At 59.6% G+C, this 22,792-nt stretch overlaps 1 protein-coding gene across 4 annotated transcripts in view; it reads right to left on the bottom strand.

Moving 5' to 3' along the window:
- Window positions 1-295: 295 nt before the first annotated feature.
- Window positions 296-22,792, bottom strand: part of TSPAN15 (tetraspanin 15) — a 44,694-nt gene continuing 22,197 nt past the window's right edge. The window contains exons 2-8 of one of the 4 annotated variants that reach the window (XM_051823851.2): window positions 17,910-18,095; window positions 16,687-16,761; window positions 9,928-10,023; window positions 7,431-7,547; window positions 4,059-4,102; window positions 2,352-2,468; window positions 296-582 (exon numbers count right to left, since the gene is read on the bottom strand). In XM_051823851.2, coding sequence (XP_051679811.2) covers window positions 465-582; window positions 2,352-2,468; window positions 4,059-4,102; window positions 7,431-7,547; window positions 9,928-10,023; window positions 16,687-16,761; window positions 17,910-18,095 — 753 coding nt within the window. In that variant the 3' untranslated portion in view covers window positions 296-464. Of the gene's footprint in view, window positions 583-1,213; window positions 1,901-2,351; window positions 2,469-4,058; window positions 4,107-7,430; window positions 7,548-9,927; window positions 10,024-16,686; window positions 16,762-17,909; window positions 18,096-22,792 lie in introns of those variants that run through there. The other 3 variants (XM_051823850.2, XM_051823853.2, XM_002718443.5) reach the window with 3 other exon arrangements.

The raw sequence follows: 22,792 nt of genomic DNA, 5'->3' as shown, positions 1-22,792 counted from the left end.
ATTGCTCTATTTTAATCATCTCTACTACAGTTTCTCCACCTGGAACTCCACCTGGGTACAGGGGCCCAAGCACTTGGGTCATCTCTCGTGCTTTCCCAGGCACATTTAGTAGGAAGCTGGATATGAAGTGGAGCAGCCTGGACTCAAACCAGCGCCCAAATGGGATGCTGGTGTCCTAAGCAGGAGCTTAATTCATTATGAGATTAACCCATTATGCCATGCCTGCCTCTCCCCTGCCCTTTCTTAGGCATCAGACAATGAGGCTTATATAGTCTGCACACTGAGCATCCAACTCTTTTTTTTTTTAAGATTTATTTTATTTGAGAGGCAGAGGCAGAGCGAGAGAGCGAGCGGGAGAGGGAGAGGGAGGGAGAGAGAGGGAAGGAGGGAGGGAGGGAGAGGGAGGGAGGGAGGAAGAGAGATGTCTTCTACCTGCTGGTTCACTCTTCAGATGGCTGCAACGACTAGAGCTGTGCCACTCCGAGGCCAGGAGCCAGGAGCTTCTTCTGGGTCTCCCACATGAGTGCAGGAGCCCAAAGACTTGGGCCATCTTCTATTGCTTTCCCAGGCCATAGCAGAGAGCTGGATTAGAAGTGGAGCAGCCGGGACTTGAACCAGCACTCATGTGGATGCCAGCACTGCAAGCAGCCACTTTACCCACTACGCCACAGCGCCGGCCCTGAGCGTCCAACTCTTAATGGGAGGGTTCTGGGGGCACTTCCAATCCTGAGGGCGGTTCTTCAGGTTTTGCTTCTGTTGCCCTGGCTGCTAAGAACCTCACAGAAAATCCAGAACCCAAGAACTGATCCGCGCACATGCTGCCATCTCCAGCAGGGGGCGCCCAGCACCAAGCTTTGCTTGGTACCAGTCCCTGGCAGAATCAGCTGCATAGGATGGGAGCTGGGAGGAGCTGTTCCCGCTGTGCTGGTGGCGGGGGTGGGGGTGGGCGGGCCGGTGTGGGCCCCTCGGCTCTCCTCGTCCCCACCTGCCCCACTCCCTGGTGGTGCAGCCTCATGCCAGATGCCATGGGTCTTGGTCTGCCAGCCTGGGCAATGGGTGTGTCATCTCTGCCTCCAGCCCTGAGCTGCTCCTGGCCTCGGTGTCCCAAACTATGCTCACCCCAGCATGGTCTCTCCTCAATCCTTGCACCAAGGGCTTAAGGTTACCCCCTCCCCACCCAAACAGCGCAAATGAAAGGCCAACAACAACAAAATGCATGTCTTCATTGTTTGATTAATGGACTGGCTGGGAGGGCAGGCACTCAGCTTTGGTTAGTCAGAAACTCCCGTTAACTGTGTACAAAATATGAATGTTACAAAAATCACATAGAAAAATAGGGTTAGTGAAGCCGCAGCCCCTGCCCCACAGGCACGCACTTCTCTCCCCTCGGTTACGGATCACTACAGAAAGACTCCCAACTGGGGAATCAACAGTGCACCAAGGCACTGCCAGGAATGCAATGGACTCTGAGCTCAGCCCTGGAGAAGAGACCCCTCCCTGCCTTGTGGCCCAGCGGGCCTCAGGCTCCAGGAGCTCAACCATCAGCCTGGGGTGCAAATCCTCTTCTGGGAGGGCCTCAGGCCCTGCCCCTGGGGAGGGCGTGGCCATGGGAGCCCGTAACAGCATGGCGCACACAGCCTGGGTTTCGGTCAGGCAGAGGGGCCGTGGTGCTGTCCAGCCCAGGGCACGGTGTGGACTCAGAGGCGCTGGGCCACGTGAGCTGCTGGCGCTGCTGTCCCGGGCATGATCCCTAACTGGGGTAGCACAAGCAGCATCCCGTGGCCGCCGCCTCCACGCGGGGCTTGGCGCCCGGCCCCAGGAGCCCGTCGGTGACAGAGTGCTCCGTGATGATGTCCTCCACGCGGGTGATGTAGAGCAGCGTCAGCAGCACCCCCAGGAACTGTGTGGAAGGGCAGGGCTGGCCAGAGCTGCTGGCCAGTTCCCAACCCCAGAACCCCCAGCAGCCAGGGCACTGGGTGACCTGCCAAACTCCAGTGCCCAGCACGTCCACACTGACCCTCCCAGGAAACCCCGGAGACCTCTGCACCCCATTAGCAAGGGCCTTCCACTCTGGGCTTCCCCCTCCACTCCAACACTCTCGAGGGGCCCTGGGCACGGCACTAAGCCCTGCTGAGCCTCGCTTTCCTCCTCTGTGAACAGAGCACAGTAATGGCCCCTACCTTGCAGAGAGCCCATGGAAGGGCTTCGCAGCCCACGCGCTGGCCATTGCCCTCTGCTCCCAGCCCTCCCCGGGGAGGCCAGGCCCCGTTCCCAGAGCCGCCTCCCCTGGCTTCTCTGTGCCTCTCCTCCGGTCACCACACCACTCTTCCCTGAGCCCAGGGCCCACCCACCTGGGGGAGCAGGATGCCCAGCAGGAGGCCCGCCATGATGGTGTAGTTGTCCATGAACCAGATGAGCACGGCATTGGTGCAGCCCCGCACGTAGATGACGTCCTGCACGCTGAGGCGCTGTGCAGGGAGAGCCCAGTCAGCTGCGGGCACTTGCTGCCCACGCGGCCACTCGCTCAAGGCCCAGGCTATCCCTTGACAGCTCAGGCCTCCATTTCCCATGTGCCATGGGAGATGGGGGACCTAGACCACCCTAGGTGGGCAGCACTGGGGACCCAGATGTGCCCACATCTGGGAGAGCACAGGCTCAGGGTGCTCCCAGCTGCCTGTTTCTGGGATGGGTGCCAGGCACTGGTGCAGGCAAAAAACCTGCTCTAATGACCAGAACCAAAGCCCAGCTCAAGTACACAGGGAAGTGTTTTCTGCATGGTGTAAATCCACAGTGAATTTTCTAGAACTACTACTATGTAAACCAAGGAATGATTATCCAAGTTGAGCAACCCTAATGCAGAATTCTTTTTTTTTTTTTTTTTTGACAGGCAGAGTGGACAGTGAGAGAGAGAGACAGAGAGAAAGGTCTTCCTTTTGCCGTTGGTTCACCCTCCAATGGCTGTCGCGGTTGGCGTGCTGCGGCCGGCGCACCGCGCTGATCCGATGGCAGGAGCCAGGAGCCAGGTGCTTCTCCTGGTCTCCCATGGGGTGCAGGGCCCAAGCACTTGGGCCATCCTCCACTGCACTCCCTGGCTACAGCAGAGAGCTGGCGTGGAAGAGGGGCAACCGGGACAGAATCTGGTGCCCTGACCAGTACTAGAACCCGGTGTGCCGGCGCCGCAAGGCGGAGGATTAGCCTAGTGAGCCGCGGCGCCAGCCCTAATGCAGAATTCTTAATGCTTCAAAACCTCAAACTGTTTGCAGCCTGACCTGGTACCACATGGGAAATTCCACACAGTGAGCAGTCACGCTGGGACACATCGCAGAGCTCTGAGCTGTTGCACACGCCGTCCCCTTTGTCAGTGTGTGCAGAGTTCCCAGGTCAGGTGTGGTGGGAGCCTGCCCCATCAGTGAGTGGCACTTGGGGATAAGAATGAGGATGTCGCCCATTGTTGGTTGTTGACAAAGTGACTGTGGGCTCTGGAGTGTTGAGAACCATTGCTGGGCTATAGCTGGGGAACCTCAGCTTGCGTCCCCTGGGCCAGTGCCACTGCTGACAGTCCAGGGCCCCCACTATGCGAACTTCTGCTCCGTCACCGTTATTCTCAGCTCCCTTTCCAGAACCCCAGCTTCTCTCCTGGACCGGTGGGGTTGCCCAGGAAGCTGCCCTGGGGAAGACCCTCAAAGAGCTTGCCACCCTCTGAGAAATTCTGGGTCCTGAGCAGAGGGAACCCGTGGGAGTGGTCCTCAAACTAAGGGCAGAGAGACAGACAGGTGCTGAGCATGCTGGGAGTCCCAGCGAGGGCTGCACTGGCCTCATGGGACAAGCCCACAGGAGGTCTCAGCAAAGCCTGGCAGGGGGGCTTTCCCCACCAGGGGGAGTCTGGGCTCCCGAGCCCTTCTGTGCCTGGGTGGGATTGGGAAACCTTGGCAGTCCTGGCTCCACTTCACAGCCAGGAATGTTGGGAAATTTCAGCAGTCAGGAGCAACCCCGCCAATCATCCTGGGGGTGGGACAGGACAGCAAGGCCTCTAGGTAAAGGAATTCCAGAGACATTACCTCCTTGTCGATGGTTTTGTAGCCACACATGGTGTTGACGACATCTGTCTGAAACAGAAATGTGTATCACAAACACTTAACGTGGTGCTTACCCAAAAAGACACTGCTGATCTACCCATTTGGCAGAAGAAAGAACTGAGGCACAGACAGCTGCCCTGTCCAGCATGGATGGAGCTGAGATTCCAAGCTAGGCAGACTGGCTTGAGCCCGAATTTAACCACACGGTGCTTTAAGAAATGCAAGTCGCAGGACCGCCCCAAGAGCAGCCCAGAAATGCAGGGAAAAGGGTCCTGGCCCAGCCCCTGCTCTGCTGGCTTGGTCTACACTGTCTCAGAGGTCAGACTGGGGCTGTTCCTGCTCACTGGCCCTTAGGGAGGAAAACCTCCGACCACAGCTGGGATCCTGCCAACATGGTTACCTGTGGACAAGGCCACGGCTCCTGGCCGCGCTTCCTGCCCCCACAGACCTCAGCTCCACCAATGTGGGGCGCTGCAGGAAGTTCCTTCCAGAGAGGAGAGTTGGTCTCTGAGACTCCTGGCCTCTTATTAATTCAGGTACAGAGGAAACTGCCCAGGCCCTGGACCCCATCAGATCCTGTGCCCTGTGGTCTCCTTGTTCATCTGCCAGGTAAGACGGCCAGACCCTGTGTCCAGCCTGGGCTTCCTGCAGCCCTGCCCACCCCCATAATGGAGTGAATGTGGATGCTTAGGGGACCCCAGGGGTCAGGGACGACACAGAAGGCAACAGTGGAATGGCCGCCCAGCATGGCCTCTGGCGTCACCCCTCCTGGGTCCAGTTCCTGCTCTACCATTTAGGAGTTCTGCACTGGCCTTGCTTGGTGGGATGGGCACACAGAGGCCCTCAGTAAACAAGTCTTCGATGCATGTGCACACAGATGTGTGCATGACTGGGGGAGGGAGGGAATGCATTGTGTGCACCGACACACGCATGGCTGAGGGAGTGACCAGGTCCCCTGGGCTTTTCCACAAAGCAATGACAATCCATGACCCCCACCACACACACACACACACACACACACACACACACAGGCTGATGTCAACACAGTGAGACACATGAGCAAAGTCACAGTTAGGGGTGCGTGTGCAGGGGCCCAGCAGCCGACTGCGATGCTGCTTGGTGAACAAGGCCCTCATAGGAGGTGCTCTCAGACTAACACCTGTGGAAGGGGCAGAGCCAGAGGCAGGGGCGGGCAGAGGGAGCCGAAGAGCAGTGATGGGGGCTCAGTGAGGTTCTGCTGTGGAATCCATGAAGATGACTGGGCAGGGGAGCCAGGCGTTGGCACCAGCACGGTGACCACCCCGGAGCTGGCACAGTGACACAAGTCTTGTCATGAGGTAGGTCATAGTTATGTCCCTTGTCTCCCTTTCTAGAACACAGATTCCATGAGGACAGGGACTTGGATTTGTTCTTCTGCAGCACAAACACCTGGAACTGCAGTAGGCACACAACAGGTGCTCGATGAACGAATGTGCAATCCTGTGCCCTCACTCCCTGCACACCCTCATGCACCTGCCCCGCAGGTCTGACCCCCTCTAGGGGTCACAGTCATGGCCATGGCAGGGCCACAGTGATGACCGATGCTAAGGGGGCGCTTGGGGAGAGCTGTAGACTTGGGGTGGGGGATTCTGCTGCATACCCAGCTCTGACATTTGGAATGAGCTAGACGACGTCCAGGGCCCAGCTCTCCCTCGTGGTGGGAGGGCGGAAGCCCTTCTTTGCTTTCCAGAGGCTGGGATTGTGAACAAAGTCTCTCCAGTCAGTGATCCTGCACTCTGCCCTGGGCCAGGCCCTATAGACTCGCCTGAGCCCCAGCGGAGCTGTGCTGAGCAGGCACCACTCCACCTCCCCCGGCCTCTAGCCCCGCCCTTTCAGAGGTAGATTGAGAACACCTCCTACCAGGGCCCCTGCTCACTAAGGAGCACCACAGTCAGCTGACCTGTGACTGCTGGGTCCCTGCACACTTACTAGCCCTAACCCGATTCCCGTGTCCACCTGTGCCCTGCCATGGCAGCCACGGTGACCCCAAGTCAGACCCACCTGCATGGCCCCGTCACTCAAGGGCACACTGCAGTTCTTCCTGTGACCTGACTCCACCTCCTGCCCTTCCTTCCCCAAGGTCACTCAGCCCCAGCCACGCTGGCCACCCCAGGGCCTCTGCACTCGCTGTTCTGTCTGCCAAGGACCCTCTTCTCCCAGATACCTGCCCGGCTCGCACCCTCGCTTCCTTCAGGGTTTAACTCTGAATCCACCTTCAAAAAACCGCCATCCTCCACACTGCTGCTTTGCACACTGTTTCCTCCTGAGTTCTCTTGTCAGTTTCCCTCATGGTAATGTTACCTTCCGGTGGGCAGAGACTTCTTAGAGTTTTTTTTACCTCTGGAACCTAGAACTGTGTCTGGCGCACAGTAGGTTCTCAACCAGTATTTGCCGAATGAACAAATGGGTGAATGGATGCAGGTTGGGCTTCCACATCTGAACACGGACAAGTTCAGGTTCCCCCTCCCCACCCCAGCCCCGGGGCCAGGCTTCTGAAAACCCTGGGCTCCTCTCCAGCACCCCTGTTGCCAGAGATCTACCCTAAAATGGCAGCTACAGTGCGTGGGGCAGCTCCCTCGGGCCGGCCTTTTTAGGGTGCGGGCAGCCCGGCACACGGGCGAGGCTCCCACCGCGGCTGCACTGCAGTGGGCACGGAACGGCGGAGATGTCAGAAGAGAAACTTTCCATGGCTGCTTGCAGCATGAGTAACGGCCAAGCTCTCTGCCGAGTTCCAGTCCAGAAACCAAACAGCTCCCGGCCGCGGTAGGCAGATGCGGGCACTGACGGAGTGCTGACTGCCCGGCACAGGACACCACGTGACGGAGGAGGTGGCCGAGCTGACGGTGTCGTGCTGGCACATCACGGACCCCGCTCCAGGTGCCCTGAAGCCCACGGGAGACGCCCCGTGTGCAAGCCTGGCTCTGCCTGCGGTGAAGCCACAGAGCCCCCTGCCTGGAAGTCCCCTCCCTCCGGCCCCTCCTGTCTGTGCGGCACTGCAAGGCGGGGCACCCTCGCCTGGCCCAGTCAACCTGGGCAAGACCGCGAACTTTTCCATGCCTCAGTTTCCTCTTCTGTAAAGTGGATACGTCACAGTGGCTGCCTGGCAGGGCTGTTGCAAGGAGAGGGTGAGTTGGCACAGCCAGAACAACAGATGCTGACAGCACCGACGCAGACCACCCCCTCCCTCCAGCGTCTCCCCTCGCAGGACTCTCGAGGCTCTGACCACACCCTCCTGCCCACCCCGTCGCACCCCCACATCCTCAGAAAGCCCTGCCAGGTGGGCTGCACCTGCCCGCACCCCAGGGACAGCGCTACCGTGTTTCTGAAGCAGCAGGTGTAGGGCACCCCGCAGGCCAGGGGCCCGGGGGCATTGCAGTCGTGGTACTGGTTCTGGCTCCAATCTCGGTAGTCCTCGCCGCCACAGCACTTGAACTGAGAAAGGAAGCAGGCAGGAAGGCGGCGCTGCAGTCATCCCCAAGCCTTGGTCACGGGTGTGCGTGTATCGGGGGGACACGGGGTGGGGAGGATCTCGCCAGGAGACGGTGCCCTTTAGGGTGGGAGAGGCCCTGGCAGGGGAGCCACAGCGAACACGAGCGGCACACCTGCCAGGTGACAGCTGAGACCAGCAGGCTGCCAGGAGGCGGTGAGCACCCTGTCCCTGGAGAGTCGTGCAAGCCCCGGCTGGGCTGCCTCCGTGCAGACGTCAGGGTGGCGAGGGCACCTCTCCCAGACACCCGCACCTGCCTTCACGCTGTGTCTGCAGTACCAGGCCTTTCTGTCCACGAGGCCAGAGTCTCTGCAAGTCCCTTCTGCACGCTGACCTTCTCCTAACCCGGCTCCCTGAGCCGTGCCGCCCCAGCTGTGCTGGACCCGCCCTTGGCAAAGAGGACGTAGGCACATCCACGTTCTGCCCTGTGCCTCCCGAGCTCAGCTCGGAGAGTTCCTGGCTCTCCTCCCCTGCACCACAGCCAACACCTGGGGAAGTGGTTAGCAGTTCCACCGCAGTGCTGCCGTGTGCTGGGCTCTCGCCTGAGTACCGCAGAGACCGGAGAGGACATGAGCTGCCCACGTGGAGAGGACAGAGAGTGAGCACCGCGTGTGACGTGGGAGAGAGGGGAGCCGTGCACCCGACACGGAGAAACAGGGAAAACGAGTGGACAAGGGCACTCTCAGGCTGGGGGGTGAGGATGGCTTTCTGAGGAGAGGACATTTCATTGGAAAGATGAGCAACAGGAAAAGGCCAGCCGACACGCGCAAAGGCCCGCGCAGGACTGTGCCTGTATTTCATTAGCAGGTGCAGAGGTCGGTTTGTCCAGAACAGAACAAGAGAGAGTGGAGGGGATGCTGTTGAGAGGGCAGCAGAGGGCAGCGCGGGCTGGACCCTGCAAAGCCTCGTCAGCCAGAATACACAGGCAGCCAGGATTATATTACAGGGGCGACAGGAAGCCACTGGACAGCTCAATCAGGGAAGTGCCGTGGTCAGAGGGGCTGGTAGAAACAGACCCTCCCGGAATCCCCTTGGTGCCCCCTTAGCTCTTCAGGCTTCAGGACCAGAAGTGCCTGATTGCAGTGCCGTTCAAAGGGCCCAAGTTCAAATCCTCCCACCACCATTCCCGGCTGTGTGATTTCAGGCAAGCTGATCAACTTCTCTGGCCTCAGATCCTCATTGGTAAAGCAAGAAGAGCACTGGCAGCTTGGCACAGCTGAGCTGTGGGTACAGCAAGAGGCTCTGCATGAAGTACTCGGCACAGGCCCGGCACCACGCAGGTGTCCAGGGAGCACCAGTTACCTCCTACCCCACCCTGGGAAAAAGGAAATCTCCAAGCCAGCCGCAGGCCAGTTCCAATAAAAACAACCCACTCTCCTGGAGCTGTCTTGGCTCTCCCAGCCAGAGCTGGCAGGCTAGGGCCTCCCAGAGGCTGCACCTGTCCTGACTACAGAGGTCTGAGCCAAGGGAGTGGCCATTACAGTGCCCTGGGTGTGGCTTGGACGAGAGTCCAGGCCAGCTGGAGCCCCCAAGGTCAGGTTCCAGGCAGCACTGCCAGTGCTTGGTGATCCTGTGGACCCTCAGATGCTGCTCCCCTCACTTCCTGGGACACTGACCACGTGGCTGGCACTGACAGGAATATAATGAGGCTGCCCCTGTCTCAGCACTTCCCCTGAGTTAAGTCGAGGTAGCCCTACGACTGTGTTACCCCCTTACACAGATGGAGAAACTGAGGTTCAGGGCTCAACGACAGGGATGTAGCACAGCAATTGAGGACAGTGGCCAGCCCTCCACCTGCTATTATTATTGCACCACTATGATTATGGCAGTGTCGGGTGGCCTGCGGGGAGAGGGGCAATATCCCCAGAGGACACATGATCATGCCATTGAAGGAAGGGGAGGGGGTCTCAGTCTGGGCCTCAGTGTGGAGGAAATGCAATCCAGACAGAGCTCTCTCCCCATCTCAGCAGGGAGCTGGCAGAGGAGGTTGGGCCCAGGGAGGTCATTTTCTCATCTCCAGGAAGCAGGCTCCTCGTCCAGCGGAAGGGGCTACCTGGGACACTACAAGGCGGCCTGAAGCTCCGGCTCACCTTGTTGCATTTGCAGAGGGGGCTGTTCAGGGCCAGGCACCTGGGCAGAGAGCCCCAGCTGCCCCATCCTTGGTGGGCCATCTACAGCCCACCCTTGCTTCTCAGCCTGGCCAGCCACCTGCTCTGGGAATGCAGAAGTCACCCACCTGAGCCATCAGCCCACCCTTGTGAGCAGGGACCAATCAGGGCAGAGGACATGGGAGGCAGAGCTCTGACCCAGGGCCCCTTGGCTCACCTGCTTCTGAACAAAGTCCATGATGTTTTTGAAGTCCAGGTCATCATAGTAATTCTCAATTCCTCTTCTGATGTTGTCGTTGAGAAACTCAATGGTCTATTGAGAGAGAGAGAGTGACAAAGGGAAGCGCCACCACCCCCAGCGTCCCAGCCAGACTTCCTGGAAGCCCAGGCTGGCACAGAGTGCCCTGGGCCGGAGCTGCCCTGCCTGCTGCCTCCAGTCCCCAGCTGTTCCCTGTGACCAGCCCACCCACGCCCCTCCATGCACCCGATGCCATTTGGCACCCACATCTCTGCTATGGCCGAGTAGCCACCATTCATGCTGCTTCCTTCACAGATCAGCAACCCAGACCCTGAGAGGCCAGGGTCCTGGTGGGGGCTCAGCTCCTAGCTCTGAAGCAGCTGCAGCTGAGTCAGGGCGAGGCTGTCCTGGTTCCACTGCCCAGGGCAGACTGGAGCTGAGACTGCCTTCGCCCCACACTCCTCCACCAGCCAACCTCTTGCTTTACAGATGAGGAAACTGAGACTTGGGGGGTGGGGGGCAGTGGCAGGACTTGCCCTGAGTGGCTGAGCAGACCTCGCTGGTCAGGGGCCCCGCCAGGACTGGCTTTCAGGCCTCCTGACCTCTGCCCCTCACTGCAGTGCTGTGGACGCACAGACAGCGGGGCAGGGACAGCCCCCTCCGGGAGGCACACTGGCAGGCTGCCCTCTGCCAGTCACGCCGGGCTTTTTGGATCAACAGCCGGCTGTTGTGCCGAAATCCGGGAGCACAAAAGGCCCCACAGCGGGACAAGCTGGGGGTGGGAGTGAGGGCAGCCCAGCTCCACGCTCGCTGTGACAATTGCAGCTTTCAGAGCCCCGCGCAGGCTATCAGCAGAGGCTGGGGACAAAGCGGCATTCTCTGCAGACAGGAGCCAGACAGCTCCCGGGGGAGGTGTCTGGGGTGGGGGGCCTGGGCTCCTGGCCCCCTCCCAGCTCATGCCCCCTTCCAGGACCTCAGTTTCTCCCTTGTGAACCTGTCCAGCCAGGAGGATGAGGTCAGCAGCAAGGGAGTGCCAGGCCTCAGTCCCCGAAGCTACCCAGGCCCCAGGCACTTCCCGAAGCTTCGGAGCCTACAGACCCGGGAGGGAAACTCTGCCTCCGGAGGCGGCCGTGAGATTTAAACCAAGCTGGGAATGCGCACATGGCAGGTTCCGGTGCCACTCCAGAAACAGATACTCTGGTACCTGCCACGACTTCAAAGGAAAAGGGAACAGTGAGGAAACCGAGGCCCCAAGGACCTGCTGCGACAGAGTGGCCGCTAGGGCAGGAGGCCCAGGTCCGCCACGGCCTCTGGCCTGAGCCCCTGGTGCACCCCCGCAGCCCAGAGCACACCGCAGCTCGTCCCCAGTGGCCCAGTTGCTGAGACCAGGGTGTCCGTCCCACTGTAAGGTGCCGAGACAAGAACTCAAGGATCAGGGTTTGGGGGTCATCTTCCCAAACCATCTGCCACATCAGGAAGAGAGGGACAGAGAACGCAGACCCTGGGACGCACAGCACACAAAGCCCCGCTGACGGCGAGAAAGCAGACACAGGCTCTGCACTCACCAGCCCGTGACCATTCCCAGGTCTCCCGCTAGACCCAGCCGCCTGCCCCCTCTCCAGAGGACCTCAGGGCATGAGGCCTTCCCAACCCTGGTGCCCGCTCCTCTGGATGAGGAAGGGCCAGGCCAGCTGGCTGGGGCGTGGCTAGGGGCCCAGGACACACGACACCAGGGTGGGGTCACTCTGCTCCCCAGGGTGGGGCAGGCAATGAGCTCACAGCATTGGACCGCATGAGGCAGGGACCCTTGGCGGGGCTCAGCGCAGGGATGACACCAGGGACAGGGACATGGCTAAGGCCACCCAGGTAGGGAAGTGCACGGTGGGTTCTTCTTTGCTCAAGGCACCATAGAGAGCCTCCTGGGCCCCTCCAACCCTCTGCTGTGGGGGGTCCCCCAGAGCTGGTGACAAGGTGGGATGGTGGCAAGAGGCCCAGGGAAGGGAGGAAGAGGGTGGCAGAGGGGTCGCTGGTGGCCTGTGGGGCTGTCCTGCCCTCTCTCCCCAAACCAGCCCTGTCCCTGGGCACTTTCCAGGGGCGCTGAGCTGGGAGAGGCTTCTTTGCAAAGATCAGGTCTCTCATCTGCTAGGCTGAGCCGGGCTGTGCAGGGAACACAGGGTGACAGATGGCTCAGGGCTGCCCCAGTTCCCATCAGGAGGCTCCTGCTGGGTCTGGTGAGTGCGCATTGCTTCTGTATCGTGTGTGTGTGTGTGTGTGTGTGTGTGTGTGTGTGTGTGAGAGAGAGAGAGAGAGAGAGAGGAGGGAGGGCTGAGGAGACAGTGAGACACTGAGCTCTTCTTGCTCTGTGACTGGATGATGGGGGTGAAGGTGCAGGTGAGAGGTGAGCAGGTTGTGCAGGTTGTCCCCTGTGACATTTACATAAATGCGCACAGCATTTGGAGGACATGCCCCATGGGAGGGTGGCAGGGACCAGAGAGCCTGGCACCAAACACACCCAGTGCCACACAGAGCACCCGGCTCGGAATCAGGTCACACCAGCAGGGGCAGCGCCAGCGAGGCGGAGAAAAGCACCTTTCACAGAGCGCTGGTGCAGCCTCCGAGGGTCCCGTGGGCTGGAGTAAGCAAGCACTGAAGGCACAGGCTGTCCGAGCGTGCTGTGCAGAAGAGCTGGCCTTTCTGGTTTCTCTTTAAAATCTAGTTCTAAAAATAGCTGAGGCCTCCGCATCACCACCACCCCATCCCCGCCCTGGTGCTCTGAATGAATGAGGGCTCCAAGGAGCCACAGGTGTGAGGAGGAGAGCGGAGGCGCCGGCTGACTGCATGGGGCCCCAGCCCCTCTAGGGATGCAGCCATCCGGGGACCCCACAGGCTGACCAAAGGCTTCCACATCAGCTTCCCGGCTCTAAGGCCTGTGCAGCTGGACCCAGGGCCCGCCCAGTTCTCAGAGCTGAGAGCAGGGGTGGCTGACCGGGGCCTTTCTTCCCTCCTGGGGTGGAGCCATCATTTCTGGGCTTTGCCCAGTCCCTCTAGCAGCTGAGGGGGTCCTGTCCTCATTGACCCTGACACCAGCCCTGGCCCAGCCTGGCAAGCAGGGATCAGAGAACCTTGGGGGCTGGAAGCAGAGAGGCTGTTAGGCTGTCCCGGAGTATCTGCCAGAGCGTCAGACCTGGGGGCATCACAGGCTGGCTCCTTCAGTGGCGATGGCTGGGGGCGAGAGGATACATAGCAATGTCCCAGGGGCTGGGGACCTCAGCCCTCCCTCACCAAGACTGCACACAGTGGAGCGCACCCACTGTGGAAATCTGGCCAGACCTGAACTTCTCTGCTTCTGGAGCCACTAGCAGCTTTGCTCTGGGTGGGAAGGATCCATATATTCAGGCACTTGGCCAAGGCAGACCACAGTGCCACCTCCCTTCTGCCCCTGTCCCCAAGGCCATGCCCAGAGCCAGCTGGTGCCAGCGCTCTGATAAAGCGTATAGGCTCTGGGGGCCAAGCGGTGCGTCCTGCTGGCACTGGGTCTGACCACAGCACCCTCTTCTCAAGGCCTTGCTCTGCTGGCAGGGGCAGAAGGAAGACGGCATGGGCTGGGGGTACACACACCAGTGACAGCCCAGGGTCGCCCAGGTGTCCCTGTCCAGTTCAGCCCTGCTAGAAACACATGGCTGCCTGCTCCACGTGCACACCCCTGCCTCTCTCCCCAGGAGTCCCAGCACAAGCTGGGATGGCAGCACACGCCAACAAGGGTGAGACCCAGAGCGTGGGGCTGGCTTCTCAGGCCCGCCTCCCCCTGTCGATCCCTGCTCTGTGTGGGGCTCCCCAGGGCAGGGCCGCTGGCCCCTGGGTGAGTGGAGGACCTGCTTCAGTCTGACGGGGAGATGTGGGGGGTGGCGCCTGGCAGCAGAGCCCTCACCCGGGGCAGGAGGCAGTGGGGCACTTCCTACCTTTTGTGGACCGGCTGTGCCTGTGACCTGCACACACCCTTGCAAACCCAGCATCAAATCATTAGCCCACAGATGTGTTCCCATGTCCCTACAAGAAGATTCCAGAGTTAGCAGGCAGGCAGTGGCCTTGGTGACTGGATCTGTCATGTTGCGGCACAGAAAATCTGTCTTCTATTCTTGATGAAGAAAACAAGAGTATTGGGGATTTGCCTCCTCCTGGAGGCTGACCTTGGTTGCTCCTCACTTTTTTCTCTACCTTGTACCACCCCTTCCTATCACCGTTCACAGCCGGCAGCTCCTTGTCTATCCTCTTCCAGGTCTGCCTCACACGATGATACTGTATGAGAGCTGGGGGAATGGGGGGTGCTACTTTTCTTTATGCAGTATGTTCCCTTCAGTTATGAAACAAGAAGGAATTTGGGGAGCCAGGGAAATGATGTAAAGGAGAAAATAAAAATCTCCCAAGTCACACCCTTCAGAAGCGTTGATAAGCCAGTGCTCAGATTTCTGTCTATCTTTCCAGACCTGTTTTTCTCATTGGGTAATTCTATATCTGGGGTAGACATTTGGCACAGTGGTTAGGACACCCCTGGGACACCAGCACCCCATATCAGAGTGTCTGGGTTCAAATTGCAGCTTCCTGAGAACACAGGCGACAGCTCAAGTACCTGGGTCCCTGCCACCCACAAGGGAGACCCAGATTTGAGTCCTTGGCTCCTGGCTTCAGCCTGACCCAGCTGTGGCCACTGCAGGTATTTGAGGAGCACCCAAGCAGGTGATCTCTCTGTCTCCCTACTCTCTCTTGCTGGCTTTCAAAATAAGTAAATAATGTATAATTTTGTATTCTGTTTTTAAATCCATTGAATGATGGCCCACCCTCAGTCTCCAAACACCTTGGAGCTCCTGAGCGTGAGGGCCCTTCCTGGGCTGCACACCAGCACCTCCCCACGAGGGGACACTGTCCGAGGGGACGGAGCACACCTCCCAGGCCCTGGCACCCGCTGGGCTGGGCGTAAGTGGAAGCTCTCACCCTTGGCCTCTGAGTCAGGAGGACTGCAGGCCCCTGGAGGCCCTGTTGGCCAATGCCTTTGTCGGCTCAGCTCCCTCGCTTGGGAGAAGGGGATGATGTCATGGCCCTCATTGACCCACGGGGCACTGGAAAATGACCGTCCAGTGGCCGTTGTGCAAAGATGCTAGAGACGAGAGCCGCTGTGCACTTAGGAGGTGACTGTTTCCTAGGGCAGGGACACTGCTGACCAGGGACGGTCTTAGGCTCCAGCCTGGTGGACACCAACCGTGACCTCGGGGAAACCGCTGCTGGGAGCACAGGGATAAACCCACTCCCTCCTCAGGGCTGCTGAGATCCAGCCCCCAGCCAGCAGCTGCCCGCTCAGAGCACAGTGTCTGGAAAGTTGAGACAAGGCCAGGGAAGGAGCAGGTTGCAAGGCTGGGGTGTGGTGGGGGGGAAGACCCCCTGGGCTGCCTCTGCCTTGCTGTGTGCTCTTGGCGGGGGAATATTCCTAACCTCGCTGTGCCTCAGCAACTCCACTGATGTGATAGGAAACACCCCTGTCCTCTCCTGGGGCTCACACAACAGGAAGGAGACTCCTGGATTCCAGGAGGGCACACAGGCTGGGGTGTGGGGGCGGGCATACAGAACAGGTGCAGCCCTACTCCCCCCTGGAGCTGGAAGGCAGCCACACACACAGAGTCTGGGCGGTGCAAGGGCTCTGCCCTGCCCAGGGTCGGGACAGGGGCTGCAGCATGGGGCTCAGCTTTGGACACAAGAGATCATTGGGCTGCAGGGCTGATGCCTGACCCACGGCGACTGCCCAGGGGCACCAGGAGCCATGCCGTATGGGGTGGAGGCAGGGGAGTAGACACATTGGACTGGGATTCTGAAAACGCACTCTATGCATCAAACCCTGCTTGCAGCACTAAAGTGGGATGAAGACAAAGGAAGGTTAGAGAAGAAGATGGGGCAGGGCTGGCACCAGCCCCGCCCACCACCACCTTCTCAAGGGGCCTTAGGCACAACAAGCTAATGAGGGTCTGCCATGGGGCGACCCCGTGCTATGGTCATCCCACTCACACTTTCCTCCAATCTGCCACCCGACACCAGGAGCCAGGAGTTGTGACCGCTGAGGATCCAAGAGGCTGAGTGACTTGCCTGGGTCACACAGCCTGCAGTGAAGGAGTTGGAGGCCAGGAGCCACAGAGACCCTTCCAGCTCCCAAGGGCTCTGATCAGGCAAACCCTGCCTGGGCCAGGACGCCAGGATCCCTCCCAACCTCACCCTGGCACCAGCACAGCAGATCCGGTCAACACTGCCCCCCGCGCACACACCCAGTTCCGCCACTTGGCCCCATCTCTGTCTGAGCCATGGACAGCCATGTCAGCTGTCTGCCCACTGTCCACTCACCACCCGGCAGCCAGAGTGAAACAAAAACTGGATCACAGCACTTCCCACACAGAATTCCCCAGAGATGTCAACAGCCTTGAGAAAAAGTCCCGAGCTCCTGCCCCGTGGCCATAAAGGACCCATGGGATCTTCCCCAGCACCCGCGCGGCCGCACCCGCGCGGCCTCACCTCCACCCTCCCACCCTCTCCCAGGAGCTCTGCTGCAGCCTGGGGGCCTTGCACGTCAGGTGCGCCGGCTCAGTGCGCGTCTCCTCCAGCAGCCAGGGCTCTGGCCAGGCGTCCCTGCCCTCTCATTGCAGCCCCGCCAGCTCATAGGCCGTGCCACAGGGGTGCTCAAGACTCAATCCCCAGGCCCACCTGGTTCCGGAAGATCAAGGCCATCACGCCGCCAATGAGCTCCATGATGAGGCAGATCCCGAGGATGTACATAAACTGGAAGACAAGATCCGAAGACTTGCCTGGAGGGGCTGCTGTGAGATCCCGTGCAGCCAGGAAGCTGCCTGGGGCAGCTCGTGCCGGCTCCTGGACTGGGTGCCCCAGCTGGCGTGGGAACACAGGAGGCACTCAGGCCCTGGAGCAGCCAATCCCGGAGCCAGGCCCGGGACAATGCGTCAGTGCCACAGCCAGCCAGATCTCCACGTTGTCCCCAGGGCCCTCAGCGGGGCAAGGTGGCACATCACGCCTCCCAGTCACCGTGGAGGAGACCTGGGCCTCACTCCAGGGAGCAGAGGGGACAGGTATGGTCCAGTGGGTGGGCTGGGGCAGTGTTTCCAGCTCTCCCCGACAGCCCCTCTAAGTGGCTTCCCAGATCCCCCAGAGTAGGTGATGGGGGCCTGAAGCTTAGAGGATGCACACCCACCTCTGCCCTCTGTCAGAGAACAGGCATGGTTCAAACGGATTCCAGAAACTTCCAGCCTCAGCCACGACCTGCCTCATCGGGGCTTCCAGGTGCTCCCAGGTGAAGGGAGACAAGGAGATGAGGGCACCCACGTGTACAGAGCGAAGATGCCTGCCTGCCTGGTGGCCCAGCTCCGAGGACCCTCCCTCAGCCACAGCCAGGGGTCGTCTCCACTCCCTGACCCCAGGATGGCCACCAGCATCCAGGGGCCTTGCTGGAGTTACCAGGACGGACTCCCTAGGACCAAGAGCTGTGAAGACTCAGTGTGTGTCTGCCGGCAACAACCCCATAGGAAGCTGGGGACAACGCTGAGCAGAGCAGTCCCAGGTGGGCGGTGAGAGAGAATGCCCAGCCCCGCCCATGGGCACCATGCAGCCCCTGTCCAAGGTGGGACGGTGGGACACATGAGCCAATGCCCCTCTTGGGGCTCCGCTTGCTGGCATTTGAATGCTGTTTCTCTTCCTTGCAGCGAGGCCCAGAGAAACAGAGTCCAAGTCAGGATGGGGTCAAATCGGCCTGTACATGCAAGGCTGTGGCCTGGGCACTCCTGGGCATGTGTGGGCAGGAGCTGGTGCGAGAGAGGCAAGGACCGCCAGCCCCGCGCTGCCCAGCGGCCCAGGGACAGGCTCCCCGGCTCCCCGGGCCTCCAGCGCAGGGTTGGGGGTGGGGGCGGCTGACTCACCGCCTGGAGGAGGCACAGGTTGTCCCGCAGGGAGGCCAGCACACCGATGAAGGAGACGATGAACATGATGACCCCCAGCAGGAGGAGGAGGATGGCAGGAGCCAGGAAGGCACTTTCCAGGGTCTTGTATTTCTGCCGCTCGACCTCCGCGTAGATCCCCACGGACAGGACCAGGCCCCCGATGAGCTGCAGCAAGGAAGCCAGGAGTGAGGGGAGAGAAGGAGTCGGTCACCTGACCTCCCTGCAAAGAGCTCCCTGGGCGCCGTGTACCTGTGGCCAGGTGACCGCGTAGCACGCCCCCAGCTTCCGGGTGCAGTCCTGGCCCCCAACACCTCAGTAGAGATTTTAAAGGGGCGAGGGAGGTAAAATGTGGCCATTGGGTGTCCTTGTAAGAACACAACACAGACACCCCCCAGGGGAGGACACGCAAAGGCGTCCAGAGAACAGGGCCCTACGCAAGCCAAGGAGAGAAGCCTGGAACTGACCTTGGCCCCCAGACCCTGGACTCCCGACCTCCAGGGCTGTGAGAAGGGTCTGTTGTTCGCGCCACTTGGTTTGTGGGACTTCATGTTGTGGCAGCCCTGGTACACGAGCACAGACCCAACCTAGCGATGCCACGGCAGACGAGAGAATACAGCACTGGCTGGAGGGCCAATCACAGTTCGCGTCTTGGTTCTCCAGCCTGCTGGCCTGGGCCTTGGACGGGCATCGGGCCAAATGAACCTGAGTGCCCATTGGGAAGGTGGATGCGAAGACACTCATTCCTGTCCTGCTCACTCCTCAGCTTTTTGCAAGGCTTTGGCAAAAGCCCAAAGTGGGAAACACGATGAACTTGAATGCACAGGGCCACGGCAATGCAAGATGAGCAGGCCTGGCGCCCGAAGGGAAGCCTAGAGCTGCCGGGGGCAGGGAGCACCTCAGTCGGTGTCGTCTACGAGGAATCCACGTTCTGGCTGCCCGCTGGGAAGGCCAAAGGCTGGAGCAGGAGGAATTTTGAGGGGGTTTTTAAGCAGAATCCCTCATCACCCATCATCAGCTTTTGTAACAGTGGGAACACTATAGGCACTGCTAACGGAACACATTGTGAGTTCCCATCAGCAATCCCGGGCTGCTTCCTGCTCATCACACAAGCCAGGGCCTTTTGCACAGGCTGTGCCCACCTCGACAGCCCTTCCTCCCGACTTCCACACGGCTCGCTCCCCTCCTCCTTCCTGCTCCCTGTGGGCACTGAGGGTACCTCATTTACCAGAGGGAAGTTCCGACCCCCTGGCCCTGTTCTCTTTCCTGCCTTTGCCTCTGACCAGCTTAACATGCTCTGTTACCAACTGTTTTCATTGTCTTCCACACCAGAACATAAGCTCCAGGCCGGGGGCCGGGGGGCGGGGGGATTTTCCCACGGCTGTGGGCATCCCCTGGCCTGACACTGAGGAAGTACAGTCAAGCTTTGTAGGCAGCATCCACCGAGTGATTGGGAGCTGGGCTTTCCTGCGGAGCCCCTGGGTTTGAGTCAGACCCCGTCTACCCAGCCTCCGGGGCCCAAGGATCCAAGGATCCTTTCTGGGCCATGTGCTCCGGAAGGCAGGAAACAAACAACTGGACTTCTCCACCGAGCTACCCTGGCAGAGAAGCCGGACGCTGTGGCGCTGTCAGCCAAGGTCCCGGTGAAGGAAGTGAGGGATATGGCAGGCGGGGCGCTGGAGGGTTCCGCTGGGCACAGCCACCTGCCCCAGCGTGAGCACCCGAGCACAGCAGTGCACAGCGGAAGCTGCCCCTCCAGCCACCCACAGGCCTGCCTCAGCCCTCAGTGGACTGCACCAGGCCTCCTCGCTGACTGTCACATCAGCCCCCACTGTGGGCCCGGGACTGCCTCCTCAAGTGCACTGAGGCTACTGCGTCATGGGGAGTGCCCATGGCGAGTGGCAGCCACGCCCAAGTCCCGCTCAGGTGGGCGGCGTCACCAGGACACCCAGGACATCCTGCGTCCAGCGCCTGCTGCCTTCCAAGGCTGAGCACCAGTCCTCTGGGTTTGAGAAGCTCCCTGAGACCCAAGCCCTCAAGTCGAGAAGGGAGGGCTGAAGGCACGGACAATCGCGCCCGCCCGCCACTTACTCACTCGTTGGCCACAGCAGGGAAATGGGGAGTGTAGTGACGTCATCAAAACTACCCACTTGGGTAAACGTTAAATTCTAGAACACAGGAACACACATGTGTACACACATATATACATACACCCAGATATACACACACACGTGTACACACATACCCAGATACACACACATATACACACATGTGTACACACACACACAGAGAAACAGTGGCCACAGGAAACAATACAGCTTTGATAGAGAAAGATGAACCAGAAACTACCATGCCCAGTCCTGCTTCAAGGCCCAGAATGGGATAAAATCATCCTTCAAGGCTGGTCTCAGCCTCCAACACACTGAGAGCAACAGTGAGGAGACCTTTTTTTTTTTTTTTTTTTCCAAGATTTGTTTATTTATTTGAAAGTCAGAGAGAGAAGGAGAGACAGAGAGAGGTCTTCCATCCACCGATTCACTCCCCAAGTGGCTGCAATGGCCAGGGCTGAGTCAGCCTGAGCCAAGAGTTAGGAGCTTCATCCGGGTCTCCTACTTGGGTGGCAGGGGCCCAAGCATTTGGGCCATACTCCACTGCTTTTCCCAAGCCATTAGCAGGGAGATGGATTGAAAGTGGTGCAGCCAGGACACAAACTGGTGCCCATATGAGCAGTGCCCAACCAGCTACACCACAGTGCTGGCCCCAAGGAGCCTTTTAAAAGCCAAGTCCTCCCACCTTTACAATTACTGCACCTGTAAGGACCCACTCATTGGCCCACGACCCTGAAGCCAGGGCCCAGAGCACTTCCTACCCCAAAGCTGTTAGCAGATCAGAGCCCAGGCGCAGGGTCCATAAAATACTTGGAGACATAGCCAGGGGCAGGAGAGATGGGTTTTATCTTCCTCCCTGAAGAAGAGGCATTTTTTTTGTTGTTTTTTGTTTGTTTGTTTGTTTGTTTTTTTACAGGCAGAGTGGACAGTGAGAGAGAGACAGAGAGAAAGGTCTTCCTTTGCTGTTGGTTCACCCTCCAATGGCCGCTGTGGCTGGTGCGCTGCGGCCGGCGCACTGCGCTGATCCGATGGCAGGAGCCAGGTACTTATCCTGGTCTCCCATGGGGTACAGGGCCCAAGCACCTGGGCCATCCTCCACTGCACTCCCGGGCCACAGCAGAGAGCTGGCCTGGAAGAGGGGCAACCGGGACAGAATCCGGCGCCCCGACTGGGACTAGAACCCGGTGTGCCGGCGCCGCAAGGCGGAGGATTAGCCTAGTGAGCCACGGTGCCGGCCCAAAGAGGCAAATTTTCACCTCCTCACTGAAACAATTACTGCATCTTAGTATTTGCAGAATTGAATTCATACACTTGTGAGGGTTCTGTTTCCTGTTGCTAGAAACAAAATAAAAATAGTTCCTCTCCGGCAGGAAGGGCCAGGGGCTGCCCTCTTGGCACAGTGGCCCTGCTGCAGCCTGCCCCAGTCCCTCCTTCCTGCCCACGGCTGGCCTGGGGCTGCAGTGCTCTGCTTTGGAACCACCCCTGTCACCAGACCGTCCCTGACCCCAGGCCCCTCCGTAAAGGCCATCAGTGGCTTCTCTGATTTTCACAGGCTTCCCAGGCCCCGGGAACACGCCAGCCCAGCCTTGCTGGCAGAAAACAAAACTTCCCTTGCTCTGATCTCACTCCCCCGTTAGAAAGCTTTCCCATTAGCCTTGTGACATTTCCAGACCACGAAAGCCATGGGAAAAGCTCCCATGACAGCACCAGCCAGGGCCTCCCCACACCGCTGCAGGTCCTGGTTCTCTTGGCGGGGGGGTCCTCATCCAAGTGCCCCCAGGGGCAGGGGCATGGGGCAGAGGCCAGCAGAGAGCTCCCCAGGAAGTTCATAATTTCCAAATGGCACTTCCATCTCCAATGACGTCAGCTTATCCATCTGGGTATAAAATGATCTGTCAATGCCAGGCTGCCATCCCATCCACTCCTGCTAATTATAGCCCTTCCTTCACCACCCGCCCAGGCCCATTTGTCAAACAGGACAGCTGCAGCCCCCAGCTGGGGCTAGGGGCATGGGGCCACGCCCATAGGAGGCAAGAGGGGAAAGGCCCACGGCTGGTGGGTGGGAGCCCACAGGCCAGGCCCACCAGGCCCCGGGACGTGAGCTCTGCAGGCAGCAGAGGAGCCCGTCGCCCGGCGTGGACTGAGCTCTTCGGCCTGGCACGCAGCTTCCTCCCATACTTCTGCTAGGAGACAAGAGGCATTGGCAGCGCCTATCCCTGCCAAGTTCACCCTCAGCTGGGGCCAGGCAACACTTAAATAAGGGAAGCTCTCAGGTCTGTTTCAAGGGGACCTGCAAGATGCATTTTCACTCCAAAAGGCACAGGTCAGGCCCTGTATCAGGCTCCATAGGGTTACAGCGGGGGCAAGACTGCGAGAGGGGAGAGGAAGAGAGGCCAGACATGACAGTCCTACCTATGGGTGGAATTCAGGGAGTCTGACCCGGGGATGGAGAAAGTGACAGCTTCACTTCCATCAGTCTCTCACTGAACTGTCCCCTGTGTCTTTTTTTTTCTAAATATTTATTTATTTTACTTGAAAGTCAGAGTTACACATAGAGAGGAGAGGGAGGGGGAGGGGGATGGGGAGGGAGGGAGAGAGAGAGAGAGGGAGAGAGAGGGGGAGAGGGAGAGGGAGAAGGGGGGGGAGGGAGAGAGAGAGAGAGAGAGAGAGAGAGAGAGATCGATCTTCCATCTGCTGGTTCACTACCCAGTTGGCCATAATGGCCGGAGCTGCGCTGATCCAAAGCCAGGAGCCAGG

The sequence above is a fragment of the Oryctolagus cuniculus genome, chromosome 15, assembly GCF_964237555.1.
Source record: "Oryctolagus cuniculus chromosome 15, mOryCun1.1, whole genome shotgun sequence".
Taxonomy (NCBI): Eukaryota; Metazoa; Chordata; class Mammalia; order Lagomorpha; family Leporidae; genus Oryctolagus; species Oryctolagus cuniculus.
The sequence above is the reverse complement of the archived record's forward strand: the minus strand, read 5'-3'. Positions and strand labels throughout refer to the sequence as shown.